Genomic DNA, 16535 nt, shown 5'->3' with positions numbered 1-16535 from the left:
TTGAAACTGTTTATTTGTAAAATTGCATTGGCTGTTTTCTTGATGTGATACAGATTGGTTGTATAGCTTTGTGCCTTTCCTTTTGCTCTGCAGCCCATGACGGAATGAGGCAGCTCTTGAAAACTTTCTCAGCCATGCATATTAAAGATGAGTCAAGGAATTGTCCTCACACATTCTTCCTCCCTTGTCAGATTACCCACTGCACCAGGGTTTAAGCAGCCGTGACAAATCTCCATGCTTTGCTCTGACATACCACTAGCCTGTCTGCAAACTTTTTTTTTTAATCTGCATCATCCCAGCCTGTCCATCAGCAGCTCATTTAATGTGTTTAGAGAAAGGTGACTGAGTTGGGTTCCCAAAATGTCCCCCCATGGTCAGACTTGCCGACCTTTTGGCATGACATCAGGACCTGGTCACAATATAGGATTGAAGGGGTACTCCAGCCATTTTTATTTTTTTAATATATTGACACCCTTACATAGAACTTAATAAAGAGCATATTCTTACCTAACATTTTCCCCCGGGCCCCTGTGGCATCTTTGGATCTCCTGCTGAATGTTCCTGCTGCAACATTGAAGATGGACTTGTCTTAGTAGTGACAACCTGCTCAGCCAATCACTGGCTGCATTGCTGTCATGTTTCAGTCAGTGATTGGTTGAGCGGCCTGTCACTACCGAGACAAGTCAGTCTTAGAAGTAGCAGTGGGAGTATCCGGTGGGGAACCCAAAGACATTACAGGAAGACCCTGGGGGAGCGTGGTTAGGTTAGAATAGAATGACTATTATGTTCTATGCAAGGACAGCAATTTATCAAACTGTAAATGGCCATAGTATCCCTGTAAGGTTCTGCAGAACACTGCGACCTTGCAGAATGTGAATTTACCCTCAAATAGTAATAGACTATAACTGTAAATTATCAAATAACTCCTTAGTAGAGATGAGCAAACTTACAGTAAGGGTATCTTCACATGCAACAAGTTCGCAGCGGATTTCATGCTCTGTATATCACAACAAATGCACTGCAATACTCGTTACCATTAGAGTCTATAGCCCTGCATTCTCGCAGCGGATATATACAGTGGGAAATCTGCTGCGAGCTCATTACGTGTGAACATACCCTAAGGCTACACTCACAGGTTCAGTAGTTTTTTCAGGACTGTATATGATGTCTGCACTCATCTGCAAAATATCATCTGTAATGCATCCGTATTGCATCCTTAATCCATATTTTTTGTGGATGAGCAAAAAGGGTGAAGGTAATATGTGAGTGTGCATAGGTAGTGCTCCATGCTTTAAGGAGCAGTACATAGAAGATGTACATTTTGTTGGCAAAAATTAAAGATCCGCTAAAATTACAGAAACTCCCATCGACTTCAATGGAACGATCAGTGCCGCAGTTACGGTTCATACTAGAACTTGTCAGTAATTTTTTGTGCACAGCATTTGAATCCCGCTGCCATACTTTATGTAATCCTATAATTGTGTGTGTGTATATATGTATATATATAAAATGTTGCAGCAACATATTGTGTATAGGTGCACTATATAGGAGCATCTCATTTTACTTTTAATAGTAACATCGATTTTGTATATTCAGCTTCTAGAACTAAACACAATGAGAATCTTTATGTTACAGCGACAAATCATCGATGTGCAACCTATTACTGATAAAAGACCCTTCTTTCCAACAGGACACCATGGTTTAATGGATGGGGATTTAATCTTCCTAGAGGCCAGTCTTTACTTGACAAGTGGAACCTTATCCCAGAGGGCATCGACATTCTAATGACTCATGGACCTCCCCTCGGTAAGTTAAAGACACGCTGTCACCTTACACACACAGGAACGGCCTTTAATGTAAGCAGCATGAATCTTCCAATCCCGGGCACAGCTTTCTCTCTGCACACAAAGCAATGAATAAAAAAAAAATTGATGCCTTTACAGGAGCCCGGCATGATAATTAAACCCAGCAGATCTGGAGAGTTCCTAGGTGTTGTTTAAATTAAATTTTCTGATTTACTGGAGCTGGGGAGAATTAAATGGATATCCACAGCAGTTCTGCAGCTCTTCCAGCTCGGTCATTTGTTTTATTAACTGTATTTATCTGACAGGTAACAGCTCCCAATTCTAAGGTTTTATGGGTTTAGTGGATGGGCTGAAATCTAAGAGCTTTTTTTTAAGTCTGGCGCTAGCTCCATCTGCCGCCCGTATGCTGCACCCTGCATTCATGTGTCATCCTTTGTGGGGTACCAGTAAGGCAGGGCTGGAAATTGTGAAGCTCATGGACTGTATTATTGTGGTATAGAGCATGTGTATTTGTAAAGCTCACAGACTGTATTATTGTGGTATAGAGCATATGTATTTGTACTTCAGAGCGAAATTTTGCCAGTGCAAATGGGTATGCGGACATTGCTAGAATTTAGTCAGAAAGAAAGTACATTATGCTAGGTGCTCGTACACATGATAAGGGAGAGAAAAAGAAGAAAAAAGCGGGCATCGGCACCTCGTGTGATACCTCAATACACCAAGGATAAGGATTATGTGAGAAGGTGCTCACCTGGATGCCACTTGGGCTTTGTGCATATCACCCCTCAACAGGGTACAAATCCGAATCCAGGGTCTTGTTTGGTGACAGTCCACTGTATAGGGGACTACTACCTCTAGGGACTGGGGTCCGTGGAGAGAACAAGTGAATAAAATGAGAAGAAAATAAGGTACTCTAGGTCAGCGCTGTCCACACATTGAAGTGGCCAAAAGCTTGAATAAATGAATTTAATATAGTAAAAAAATATACTTAGTATAGCACAAACATGACGCGTTTCGAAGACATACGCCCTCTTCATCAGATAAAACAAAGTGCACAACATAGGATAGCAGGAGGGTTACTTAAATAGGCTCAGGTACAAAAAGGAAACACCCATTAGGGGGCGTTTCCAATGGAATGAGGAACACATGATGGCACTGTGCGCACAGAGGCTATACAGAGTTCCTGCAGATCTAAACTTTGGAACCATCAGCACTCAAAGTGCTGCCATAGGGTGCAATGTCTGATGGAGCATGAGTCTGCATAAAGATGTAAAGTACGGCCCCATATGGGCACCATGGGGGAGATTTATCAAACATGATGTAAAGTGAAACTGGCTCAGTTGCCCCTAGTAACCAATCAAATTCCATCTTTCATCCCTATACATATCAAATCATTGAACTACATTTACTAAGGCTAGCATATTTACCACAAGACAAAAGCAGAGCTGTCAAGATTAGCGCTAAGATTACTAAAAAGGAGTCCACCTACATTAATACAATTTAATGCAAGGTATGGTTAGAAAATGTATGTAGCAGACAGAGAACAGCACCATATATTTCCCCCACTGTCTATCCACCCAATAATGTCAAATATGAGGAATAAAAATCACCCAAAATACAATCCATGATCCAGTACCATTCCAAAAGTTTACACCAAATACTGGAACAAAACATTGATTGATGTGGGCATATTAGATTTTAGCCACATGACCCTTTTGTTTCCAAAGAGATAACCGCCACCAGAGCTGTCTAGCAGCGGCTTACCTCTCCTGTCTCCATTAAGAACACATGAACATTTGACAATGCCAAATGTTTGTATATTGGAAGATGGGGAGACATGGCTGTCGTTGTTGAACGTCAACCTCACAGTTAGGGTGAACCACATGGTCCAGAATATTGTAATTTTATTTTAACAATGCTTTTATTTTTCAGTGTAATTTTTAGAGTTTGTGTATGCCATTATTGTATGACTAGGATACATATCAGTAAGGTTTTAATGGCTGAATCTGGGGAACAATAAAAGGTAAACAGGACAGATTGCAGCGCTTACTTCACACTGAGATCCAAATGTTCGGAGCTTTAGCCAAAGCCTGGGAGCAGCCACTGGCGCCAGTCATCATATAGATGACACAGACCCACATGTGAGCTCACGTCAGACGAGTGGGAAGCTGGATTTGGCTCTAGGAGCCTGATCTCCATGGTAATATAGAGCACTCAGATATGCTGTATACACATGTTAATAATCCTGCTATGTGTCACTGTGGTGCCCGGATCTTGCACCATTGCGGCACTGTGTTTTGTCTTCCTCCTGGGCCCCCTATAATGTAGAGGCTGCTTTTATTGCCAGATTCCATTTCTATCTTTAAAAAAATCTGCATAAAGCAATGTAGTGTAACAAGTTTTTCTTGTGGGGCTTTAAAAGCACAATCTCTCTTAATTACCTTTTATTGAAGAAGCCCTGCTGTGTAAATTGCGGGGCTGCGACAAACCACATTGCTGAATTTTCTTAACCTCTTTTCAACCAGTCTAAGATTGGGTGTCTCATATCAACAAGGAATGGGTTAATAAGAGTGGACAAGGACAGGCTACATTTATGCAAAACCCCTGTTCTATCTTTCTATAGAATTTCATGTTGGATACTTGCACATTTCACATGTGGAGCGATGTGCCAAGGTAGGGAAAGGGTTAATGGCGGTTTGTGGTTTTATATATGATTAAAAGAACACCTTTGGTTGTTTTAGCACAAATTGAATTAAAATGAAGTTGTACCTGTAAAGCAAGAGTTCACATCTATATAATAGATGTATGACAGAATTGGGTTTTGTCGAAGAACCTCCCCCCCTCCACATCACAGACACAACAGACTCTAGTTTGTATAATACAGCTGAGTTGATTTTGTTGGGTTTTTTTTTTTGTCTGAGTTGAGTTGTTTTATGCCAGCCAATCTCAATATACAGTTTGCACCAGTCTAAATTTTACACCCTTTGATAAATCTCCCCCTTTCTGCTGTGTTCGTCTACAGGTAACAGCTGATGGGTCTGTTGCTGCATGGACAGCCCCTTTATTCATTGTATGATAAAAACTTTTAAGAATCGTTTAGTAATTCAGTTTTTACCATTTGAAAATTTGTCAAATTTCAATGAATGAGAAAGGTAAAACATTTAGATCTTGAAATCTTGTCCTTACTACGTCTCACAGCTGAGTTTATTACGTGGTATTAATCTAGGTAGAGCCTATAGAGAGAGATGAGGAGAGAGATGGTAACTTTTATCTAGAATAGATGCATTGCCTAAAGCTGGACCCACCGCAAAGGAGATGGAAGAGAGAAGAAAGCAAAGGGGGTCAATCTAAGCAAAATAACATCCAAATAAGTGGAGATGAAAAAGACTAAGGACAGAAACAAATGGAATTTATTCACCTAAAGTAGTTGTGTGATAATGGGAACTATAGAACACACTTGGTAACAACCAGGACAGTCATTGCCCTGTAAATTTACAGTCCAGTACTAAACAAAAGATATCTTCATCCATCCATCTCTTTCCAGGCTAAAGGTTCAGAAGATTCTATTTATGAAAGACGCGTTTCGATGCTGGACTAGCATCTTTTCCGGTACAATCAAACTGTTAGTCCAGTATCAAACATGCTATGCCTCTCCCAAATAAAGTCTTCAGCCTGGAATTAGATATTTATCCCATTTAGATGTTTCAAGCTGTCAGGAGAAGTTGTCTTTTTAACTCCTTAAGATCAAATGTAGGAAATGTTTATTGGTGAACAGGACAGGTTTTCAGCATATAACGTATACTAGTCCGGGTCTAGTCACAAGCTTCTGCCCAGGAAAGAATGTGTGACATTGTACTGAATAGTCTTACACACACACATATATGTCAGCGTCTCACCTGCTCCATCTGAAATGCTTCTTCTCCCTTCTTCTCGGGCAGTTTTTGTGGTAATTGATGTTCAGTTTTATGGATTCTCTACATTAACTGTAGAACTAAGTGGCTCTTAAACTCTAAGAGCCATCAATTAGCAGTGACTTCATTGCTAGGCGTTCGTTTAAGTTTCTGAAAGTCTGCGATTTTAACCTTTGTGCTGCCATGTTCATAGTACTTTTTGATCTTGACGATGCATTTTCTATGCATTTAACACTTCTATAGACTAGTATATTCTAGTGTTCCTAGAATCTTAGCACAATATCAAATGCAGACCACAATTTATGGTGTAAAATGATGTGATAAGACCACATTGTACAGATTTGTTCCTGGAAATGCCCATGTTGTCTTAGTGGTTACCAAGATGTTAAGGACAGAGGTGTTGCAGGCCTACAGCACAGCATACCGTAGGCCACGCCCACTTGACTTCATAACACTGCATAAAAGTGCATTTTTCTGCTAAATAAAGACAAAGATGCAGGATATAAATGTATTGTATCTGTATCGTTGCTTTACCAAGTGCATGTCACTGTTATTAGTTCCTTCTATTTCGGGGGTGACAGCTTTAATTACTGTTTGTAACATGTAGGAATCAAAGACTGCAGTGTATACCTATGACAGATGTCACTTAGTGGCATCAGTCGTACATAAAATCCCATATTAAAAAAAAAGTATAAAGCATGGTAGATGTTAAACGTGAAGGTTCCTGCTATTCTGTACATCAAACCCCAAAGCATACATCCCCAACAGACACAAACATCTGTTAAATGGATGCTATACAATGCAGTAACTCCATCATCTATAGACTATTGTAGCATGTGTGTAGTGGACTTATCATTCAATATATCTTTTTACCGTAGATATACCAAGGTGTGAAAAACATAAATGGTAAATTCTCATGTTCCCTCTCTCCTCTCTAGAGACTGTCACCGTGTCAGGCAGTCAATGACTATTGCCAATTACAACAACTATTAGAAGCTTTTAGCCTAGTAATGAGTGTCGGTGTCATCGCTGTGATAACTTTCAGATCTTATCACATGACTGATATAGGAAAATGTTTCATTCTACGGCACTGTTTCCATTCCCAGCACCTCCATTGTGCAGAATAACTGAGGGCTTTGGAGTAATGGTGTCTGCAGCAGAGGGCGATGGTCCACCTGTGACTTGTAAGGACGGATAAAAGCAGCGGATCATCGAGTCCATGAAAAAGCAGAGATATTAAACACCCTTTCCAATATTTTCCTGGCTAAATGAGAAAAAAAAATGCAATTAAGTAAGAGCCTGCAAAAAAAACCTGAAATGAGAGAAGAGGATAAGGGAACGGCTAAATAATTAGGTTACTGCCGGGAAAAACGGAGAGGAACTCGGAGGAATAAAGTTAATTCTATCACCCTGGCTTTTATAAATCAAACTGGTGGGAAAAGAAAATGTTCATTATCTTAGAGAGACCCCAAAAATGGAGCGTTCTGACAGAGATGAAGTGAAGGCTCCTTAAAAGCATTCTGCTGGCTTTTAATGGCCAGTCTTCTATTACGGATATTGTAATAAACCTTTACATGAATTATGGTTTCCAGCAAAGACTACTAGAAGCAAGGACCACCTTTTATTATTAAATACTAAGTATACTGATGTTTTTTTTTTTCTTCTTCTTTTATCTCCTATGTTCATCAGGTTTCCGGGACTGGGTCCCTAAAGAGTTACAGAGGGTTGGGTGTGTAGAACTTCTCAACACGGTGCAAAGGAGGGTTAGACCCAAGTTGCATGTATTTGGTGGAATCCATGAAGGTAAGCTGGACATCAATGGATATGTGAATACATGCTTTCACTTGTTTCCTTGTAGATGTAGCAGAGCTAAATTGGTCAATATTTCATCTGCCCAACCCCTTCTCTAAAGGAGGATCCACTACAAATCAGCCATGGACGCTGAAATGGGTTCTCCCGAAGGCTTTTCAGGCCTTTGGAACTCATTCGTTTTGCACAATAATTATTTTGTAGTTTAGGTCATTTTGATGTTATATATTGTTCCAAATGACAAACAAGTCTACTAGTGGATATTTCTTAGCTAGTGCTAATGGCTAATCAAAGTCCTATGAGTCCTATGAACAGTTGTGCCAGCAATATGGCAGATTTGAAAAAAAACACGCAAAATTGCAAATGATCAACTGAATTCGCCCAATCATGCCACATACTGAGTCTTTTGTGTGTAATTTTCAGACAGTGATTGGCCAAAAAGATAAACCAGAAGACTATAGGCTGTAGGCCATAGACTGTATACATATTTTTCAGGCTGGTAATTTTTAACCGCTGGTAATCAAATGCAGAACGCTTGGGTTCAGATGAATCCAAGCATGCTCAAGGTTTGCTCATTTCTAATCATGTTCAATAAAGTCTAAGATACTTGACCACTGTAGCCAGTCGTCATCTCTTGTAGTGGTATTTTGTCTCTAATAATGCCAATTAAGTAGCAGCAATTGGGCTCCCTAGTCAAGTGGCACAACCCCCTACATGTTTAATGTAAACTATTGTAGACCAGGGAGTGGCAACATGAAAAACCTGGGTAAATATATAGCAGAATCCTTTCTAATTCTTTTAACCCAACAATTCAAAATTTAACCCAACAAAGTGGAAAAAACAATTTCATTGTTCAATAATTAAATTTCTGATCAGCCATAGCTTAATGGTATATGGTCATAATGAAGCTATGACAGCTGTGCCAGTTCCTGACAGATCCCATTAAGTTATAAGGATGTTGTCCTGGTGGTTTTGCTGTCAGATGTCTGGAACTCAACACCAGTGTGTACAGAGCCTTATTATTAGCTAGCAAATATGTACATTAATATAAAATCCCTTTGTACATGTTGGCACCATCAGCTATGGGCAGAGCTAAAGAGCAGTTTGATGTCATCTGTATACTTTAGGTGTACAGGACCTCTAAGTGAAGAAGATAAGTTACCTAATGCAAAGAGTTTGTATGTTTTCTCTCTATGTTTGTGTAGGTTTCCTCCCACACCCAAAAACATACAGATAGGTAAAGCGCTGCGGAATCTGTGTGCGCTATCCAAATAAACAATTATAATGCATAGTTTTTTACAACATCCACCCTTATTTATGGAGCTGCTACTGTCAATCTAGAAGATGCCTTTAAAGTGACTCTGTACCCACAATCTGCCCCCCCCCAACTGCTTGTACCTTCAGATAGCTTCTTTTAATCCAAGATCTATCCTGTGGTCCGTTTGGCAGGTGATGCAGTTATTGTCCTATAAAACAACTTTTAAAATTGCAGCCCTGTGTCTGTGCCCTAAGCCTACACCACCCCTCTGTCCCTCCTCCCCGCCCTCTTCATCAATAGAAAGGCCCCCAGGCAGGCTTTCTCCTATTCATCAATTGTCTATGCACTGCACATGTGCTGGATCGTTAAGGCTCATGTGCAGTGTTCAGACAAGTGAGGATTAGAAGAAATCCTGCCCAGTGGCATTCCTGATGATAAAGAGGGCGGGAAGGAGGGACGGAGAGGCATCGCAAGCCTAGGCCATGCCAATTTGATTCAGGGCTGTAAGTTTAAAAGTTGTTTTTAAGGATACAAACACACTTGCCGGATCCGCAGCGAGTCCCTTCGCTGCGGATCCCGGCCCTATACTTTCAATGCCAGACAAACTCACAGCTGGGATGTACATCCCTGCTGCAAGTTTGTCCGCAGCCTACCCCGTTAACCCACCCGCCGGCTGGACACTATACATTACCAGGTCCCCGCTCCTGCTTGCTTCGGCGGTTCCCGGCACGTCCCGCCCGGCGGGGCAGCGCACTGATTGGCCGAGCGGGACGTGCAGACACCGGGAGCCCCGAAGCAAGCAGGAGCGGGGACCCGGTAATGTATAGTGTCCAGCCGGCGGGGGGTTAACAGGGCGGGCTGCGGACAAACTCGCGGCAGGGATGTACATCCCTGCTGCGAGTTTGTCTGGCATTGAAAGTATAGGGCCGGGATCCGCAGCGAGTCTCGCTGCAAATACGCAGCGAGGGGACTCGCTGCAGATGTGGCAGGTGTGTTTGTACCCTCAGGGTAATAACTGCATCACCTGTCGAACAGTCTCCAGGACAGATCTTGCATTAAAAGCAGTTATCCAACGGTACAAGTGGTTTGGGGGAGGAGGGAGGGCAGATTGTGGATACAGAGTACAGAGGATACTAAATGGTCTATGCTTCACGATGGCCATGTGGTCTTCTCCGTATGTAATGACTTATGTGATAACAGAAGACAACATAGCTATGTTTTAAGGTCTGTGGATGTGACTTACATATTAGTAAATTTTGTTATGAGCATTTATCCAGCATGGGCCACCACTTGTCGGATTACTAGGTAGGAGACTATTACACCTTCAGTGACTTGACAATAGTTCAATACAAGAAAACAGTTGGTGATTATTTTTCTGCTTATTAAGGCTGCATGTTGTGTTTGCAAGAACCTGAAAATGAAAGCTCCTTACTCTGTGTAAAGAGGATTACGGCTCGACTTTATTTTCATGCCGTAGCTTATAGCATTTGGGCTTAGAGCTTGTGCAGTTGTTCCATATCGCTTGTCTATATTACAAGTATAACCTTCTTCTTGCAGGTTACGGGATTATGACTGATGGTTACACAACGTACGTCAATGCTTCAACGTGTACAGTCAGCTTTCAACCAACCAACCCTCCTATTATTTTTGACCTTCCCAATCCACAAGGATCATGAAGACCAGTTTGCACATTGAGAAAAACTGGGTCTATAAACTGATGAACTGCATTTTCTTTTCTTATTCATTTTAACAATAAAACAACTCTCTTGGTCTTCGTAACTATTTAAAGTTGGTTTTCCTCATCTTCTGTTGTTTTGGTACAAAAAAAAAATCAAATATTTTTTGTTTATCAAAAAAATATACCTTTAATTTATCGGTTATTATTGTGTCCTCAGAACGCTGTTGTAAATTGTACATATCCCAGGAGGGTCACCAAACTATACAGTACATTACATAACTTAAAAAAAAATAAAAAAAAAAATAAGCTATTTTTTTTTAAACCACCGGGATTTGCACAACTTAATATTATTTGTATGGTGTGTATTGTAATTTTTTTTTACTGTGCTTTATCACCTTAAGGTGCATTTTTCATCGCTTTTATCTCCATTTTTAGTTCATGTTTTTAGTACATCTATTATTATAATTATTATTGTTATTATTAATCCATTTCTTTTTGTGCTTCTGTTTTTGTTTTTTTTTGTTTTTTTATTATTAAATTATTTGTTATCTTTATTATGTATGGGGCTGAAACAGCTGTAAAGAAATTGTATGCCATACATTAAAACATGTAAATGCAAGACTCCTTTTAAATATGGATTTATATATATAAGTATTTTTTCTGTGTTATAACAAAATGTTGGATTTATTATTGGCGGTATAGGCATCTGCAAAAAAAATTCAAAAAATGTTGCACACAGTTAACCTAAATTATGAAGAATGGGCCACTTCTGCAAGTGTCCTTTTCCTCCGAGTATTGGTGTGCATTTTTAGGCATGTATTGAATTAGATGAATACAATTGACGAGAAGGGCTGTGTTGCTCTTTTTTTTTAAGCATTCTTGAATCCCTCCCTCTTTCTCGTTTACGTTCCCCTGTTCTTATTTTGCACTGTGTGTAAATGCAATCTTGCTAGCACAAAAATATTGTCGCAAATAGCTCTTTTTTTGTTGACCTCTGTAAATGCTTTTTCAGGGCTTGTCCTGTTTTTCTTTTTTTGCTACTTTGTTAATGGACTTTAGAAAACCATTTGTTTCTTTTACATTTATTGTGATATATATCTAGCGCCTTTATATGCAAATAAAATTGCAAGATTTTTAAATATGGGCCATGACTTTGATTTGATTACTTACCTTGCCCCTTCTGTTGTATTATGCTAAATGTTTCTACTCCATGTTCCCTCTCATCTTGGGGCAAGTGACTGCTATGCTCAGTCATGGAAAACCACTCAATACAAGAAGCTCCTGATCAGGCTCAAGCAGTCCTTTGTATCATATGGATGGCCATAGGCCTCAAATTGTGAAAAGTGTCTGTCTTTTTAACTGTACAGTGGTCCCTCAACATACAATATTAATTGGTTCCAGGACGACCATTGTATGTCGAAAGCATAGTATGTTGAGACCAAAATTCTATGGAAAACTGGCCCAGGTACAGAGCAGTACAGGACATGTAGTATCACACTATACTCAGAGAATCTAGACTAGACAGCCAACCAGTGCATGCATTTCACTGGGGTTTAACCAGTAAAATGGCCACTTTCGTTGGTCGCTCATCTAGTTATTTACATGTGCTACAGATCCTGATTGTCTGTAGCATTGTATGTTGAGTCTGGATTCAAGATACGATGATCCAGAAAGGACCATTGTATGTTGAAAATATTGCAAAATATTTACATCTTGCATGCCATTGTAAGTTGAGGGATTACTGCATGTCTATACAAGGGACTTGTGGGAAGCTAAAGGAGGACCAAAATTTCTACAAAGATGTAATAAAAAGGTTCTCTAATTACACAGCACATGGACAGCATGTAATTCCTATTTCTCCTGTGATGGTGTTGCAAGGGAATTGAAAATAACCTTACCAGATTTCCGGACAAATTATCAAGGTCCTAGTGACATGACAGTTCTTTAGAATTCTAATCTGCTATTTGTTTATTGGCAATCTCAATAAAGATGTGCATTAAAGTAGACCTATCATTAAAAAAAGACATGTTCTAGGGACATGTCAAAAGTTATTATAGGTCATGTTTCAAGTGTCCAGATCCCGACTGATCACAGGAATGCGACTGCTAGCTTTTCTCCCCGCTCTGTGTCTAAGAGACCTGTGCGGACCCATAGAGTTAAAGGAGAAGTCTGGCGAAAATTTTTATCAAGTCCAAATCAACAATATACACTTATTACAGAAAATGCACATAAAGTGTGACTACTGCATCAACGCTTCACTTCCTGGATAAAATGGTGATGTCACGACCGGACTCCCAGAGTTGTGCGGGCTGTGGCTGCTGGAGAAGGTAATGGCAGGGGGACACTGAGGGACACAGGGCACTGGAGGGACACTGAGCATCCCCCTGCCATCATCCTCTCCAGCAGCCACTGCCTGCACATCTCTGGGAGTCGGGTCGTGACATCACCATTTTATCCAGGAAGTGAAGCCTTGATGCAGTAGTAAGTGCAGTGAAAAAAGCACTTTATGTGCCTTTCCTGTAATAAGTGTATATTGGTGATTTGTGTAACTTTTGGGGGGCAATAAAATAGTTTAAAAAAATGTTCGCCAGACTTTTCCTTTAAATTATGAAATAGGAGAGAGTGTGCGAAATGAAGACTTTCCCTGCCTGGTTGGAGTCCGAACATTATTACTGTACATATCAAAAGTTTTTTATAATGACAGAGACATTTTAAAGTTCCAGAATCTTCTCTTAATGCAGCCTTGCAACTTCTTAACTGCTGTAGTTTATCAGATAGTCTGTGGTGAAGGACTAATGTCTCTTGAGATAAATAGTTCTGCTCTGTTTGCATTTAAACATCTCCTGGTATTTTAGCACGCCGCTTTTCCTCCAGATACTAGAATATTGTACATTTTACTACATTGCTCCCCATGCACTGCAGTCTAAAAGAACACAATGATTTCTAAGCTGTTGTGAAAAACCAATACATTACTTGAATAGCAGAGCTGGGTTACACTTTCTTGGATCCTGGGACCCAATCTAATGTTTAATATCAGTGTCAAGAGTAACATAGTTTGTTGGCTTTTTGACCAGTTTCAAGCGAGCATAGTAGTGAAACACTTCTGTGTCTATAATTTGGCCCGACCATGAGTCTGCAATGACAACGTCACAGAGTAGAGTCTATAGTCATTAGACTTACAGTCAGGATGGGACTTGCATCCATATTACACTTGCTTGTCTGCACCCAGCCTACGAAACTATTAATGTATCTTAAAGGGGTTTCCCTTTACTGAAAAAGGTTATTTGTGATTAAATGGCACCAATTCAGATGAATAGTGAAAGTGGCTATGTAATACATGATCCTGCTGTGTCCTCCAGAGTGCATGATAAACTGTGTCTCTTAACTGGGCAATTAAAGGAGTTGTCCAGCGTTTTGTATTTTTTAATATACTGATGTGGTGCATATAAAACAATAAATATCCTATGCTTACCTTGCTGCACTTGCCTATTGTCCTCTTCTGATGTTGCCAGTGTCCCCCTCTTCTAAGACAAACTAGTCTCTGGAGTGACAGCCTGCTCAGCCAATCACTGGCCATGGGGCTGTCCTGTCCGAGTCAGTGATTGGCTGAGCGGGTAAGCATTGGATGTTTGTTTTATATGCACCAGCAGCAGTATATTTTTAGTTTTTCATTAGTTTTGGCACCTGATATATTAAAGAGGGCCTAGTCTGTTCAATCTGTAGACTGCAGCAATATCCATATTCTCTCAAGAGGGCAGTCCCCCCTCTTTAGTTGTCAACAGGGCATGAACCTAAAATATCTCTTCATTGAGAAATTGTGGCAATGGTGACTCCCTGGCTAATAGTCCAGGACAGTCTCCTTACCAATAAATCGTGAATGAAGGAGTTTAAAAAATGAGCTCTTTGAAGCTGCAGCACCATATGGATGATAATGATGGACATCTTTGGCTACAGGTTTTCTTTAAAGGTCTTGTATAGTATTACAATAAAAGGTCCCATTTTTTAACATTCACAAAACAGTGCAACTTCTCCATGTACAGGCTGATAGAACATGGAGACCTATGTGCATTCATCTCGCCCTTACTACTGAACCTATTCTCATCTCCATTGATCTGCATTGACATAAAGTATCTTTGACTTGGTCTTTCTACTTGCGTCTGATGTGAATGTCACACCGGCTACAGTCAGTCTCAGGCTGCTGTTATCTGCTCAGGGGCACTTGAGTAATAAGCCATGAACCATGTTATGACTACATGAGGACAGGGAAATGAAACGCACTGTATGACTCAGCCTGGCATAAAAGCGAGTCCCTGCTAACAAGTGTAGAATCAGCACTATCCTGTATAAATATGTGTATTTATGTCGGAGCTAGTTAGGATTGGGTTTCCATTATTACAGATCACTGCATTGTTGTGCCTACGCAGAGAGGAATAAAAAATAATTAATTTGTTGCTCTGCATAAAATCATTGTATTCCCATGCCAGAATCAAGCACGGAGCGTAACTCCCTGGGAAAAAAAAACAGCTGTATAGCTTCTTTTTCTTGACATTTGTACTTCTGTTCATTTAGTGTCAAACATTCAGATATCTGCATCTATTATATGAATTTAAAGGAGTAGTCCATGCCAAACTGATACGACTGAGGGATCAGTGCAGTAAGGGGTCAGACCCTGCTTTCAGCTGTCAACAGGGCACAAACCTAAACCCTCTCTTCACTAATACTTTGAGCAGTGGTGACTGCCCAGTTGATAGTTTAGGTCCTCAATAGAATACTGGGTGCTGGAGCTAACAAAAGGGGGCAATAGAAGAGAGACTGGTGTTAAACAGCTAGATTTAAAGAATAGCGATATAGCAAAGAATACTGATATAACTCATGGACAGCAGAAGGAGAGGCTACCTAATAACATGGTGTATAAATCACTCTGAAACTCTGCCACATTTCAGATATGATATAGTTCGAAATCTGCCTGAGAACGAGGCTCCAAGTCACCTGGACAGTCCCTGGTGGTTTCTTCCTGGCCCTCGGCCTTGATTGATAGATCAAGAACAGCTCCAAAGACCATGAAAGTCCCAGAAGTCAGATTACCCCCACACCAACCTTGGATCCCTGCAATTATACAATCATCCTCTATCCCGTGGAGCTGTGTTGCTGGTGGGACAACCCCTTTAAGGTCACAATATTAAACAACTGTGTAGGATTTCCTCCACCTGTTAAAGCAACTGACAGAATCATTGCACCAACACTTTTCTTCCTTTTGTCTATGTGAATATGGAACACATATTTCTACCTTAACTCAAGAGCTACAGGAGATTAATCACTCATACACTGTTATCTCTTATAGTATTAAAAATCCATGTACAGTCTGTTAAATGGGCATAGCTTAAGGTTTTAGAGTCCCCGGAGCAAAAGCTTGGCTTGCTACTCCCCTCATCCATTGTCTTATAGACATTTCCCAACTTAGTTAGAGTCAGGCAATACGTCACTTGCCAGTCAAGCAAGCTCAGACAGATTTAGGGTACTATTACACAGAACGATAATCGGCCGAATTGGGCCGATTATCGCTCCGTGTAATAAATGCAACGATCATCGGCTGATCGTTGATATAGGTTAGACCCTATTTTCGTCGGGCGCCGACCGCGCACCGTTGTGTGTAATAGCGGTGCGTGGCCGGCGACTAAAGATATACATTACCCATCCACGTTCCAGGGCTGCTCCTGCCGTCCGCTTCTCCCGGGGTCCCGCGCGCTCTAGCTTCACAGAGGCCTGTCAGCTGATAGGCCGCTCAGCCAATCACAGGCCGCAGCGGTCCCGGCCTGTGATTGGCTGAGCGGCCTACCAGCTGACAGGCCGCTGTGAAGCTAGAGCATGCACGGGACCCCAGGAGAAGCGGACGGCAGGAGCAGCCCTGGAACGTGGATGGGTAATGTATGCCAGTTTAGCAAGGGCTGCAAGGACATCGGTAACGATGTCCTTGCAGCTCTTGTCAAACGATTATCGGGCCGTGTAATAGGCCCAGTAAACGAGCAACGATCTAGCAGATCGCTGCTCGTTTACAGGTATTATCGGGCCCTGCT

At 40.9% G+C, this 16535-nt stretch overlaps 1 protein-coding gene across 4 annotated transcripts in view; it reads left to right on the top strand.

Moving 5' to 3' along the window:
* MPPED2 (metallophosphoesterase domain containing 2) overlaps positions 1–11569 on the top strand; it is a 136893-nt gene extending 125324 nt beyond the window's left edge. For all 4 annotated transcript variants that reach the window (XM_069968372.1, XM_069968371.1, XM_069968373.1 and 1 more), the window contains exons 5-7: positions 1691–1806; positions 7406–7519; positions 10341–11569. In XM_069968372.1, coding sequence (XP_069824473.1) covers positions 1691–1806; positions 7406–7519; positions 10341–10459 — 349 coding nt within the window. In that variant the 3' untranslated portion in view covers positions 10460–11569. The remainder of the gene's footprint in view (positions 1–1690; positions 1807–7405; positions 7520–10340) is intronic.
* The last annotated feature ends 4966 nt before the right edge of the window (positions 11570–16535 follow it).

This window comes from Dendropsophus ebraccatus, chromosome 4 (genome assembly GCF_027789765.1).
Source record: "Dendropsophus ebraccatus isolate aDenEbr1 chromosome 4, aDenEbr1.pat, whole genome shotgun sequence".
Taxonomy (NCBI): domain Eukaryota; kingdom Metazoa; phylum Chordata; class Amphibia; order Anura; family Hylidae; genus Dendropsophus; species Dendropsophus ebraccatus.
The sequence above is the reverse complement of the archived record's forward strand: the minus strand, read 5'-3'. Positions and strand labels throughout refer to the sequence as shown.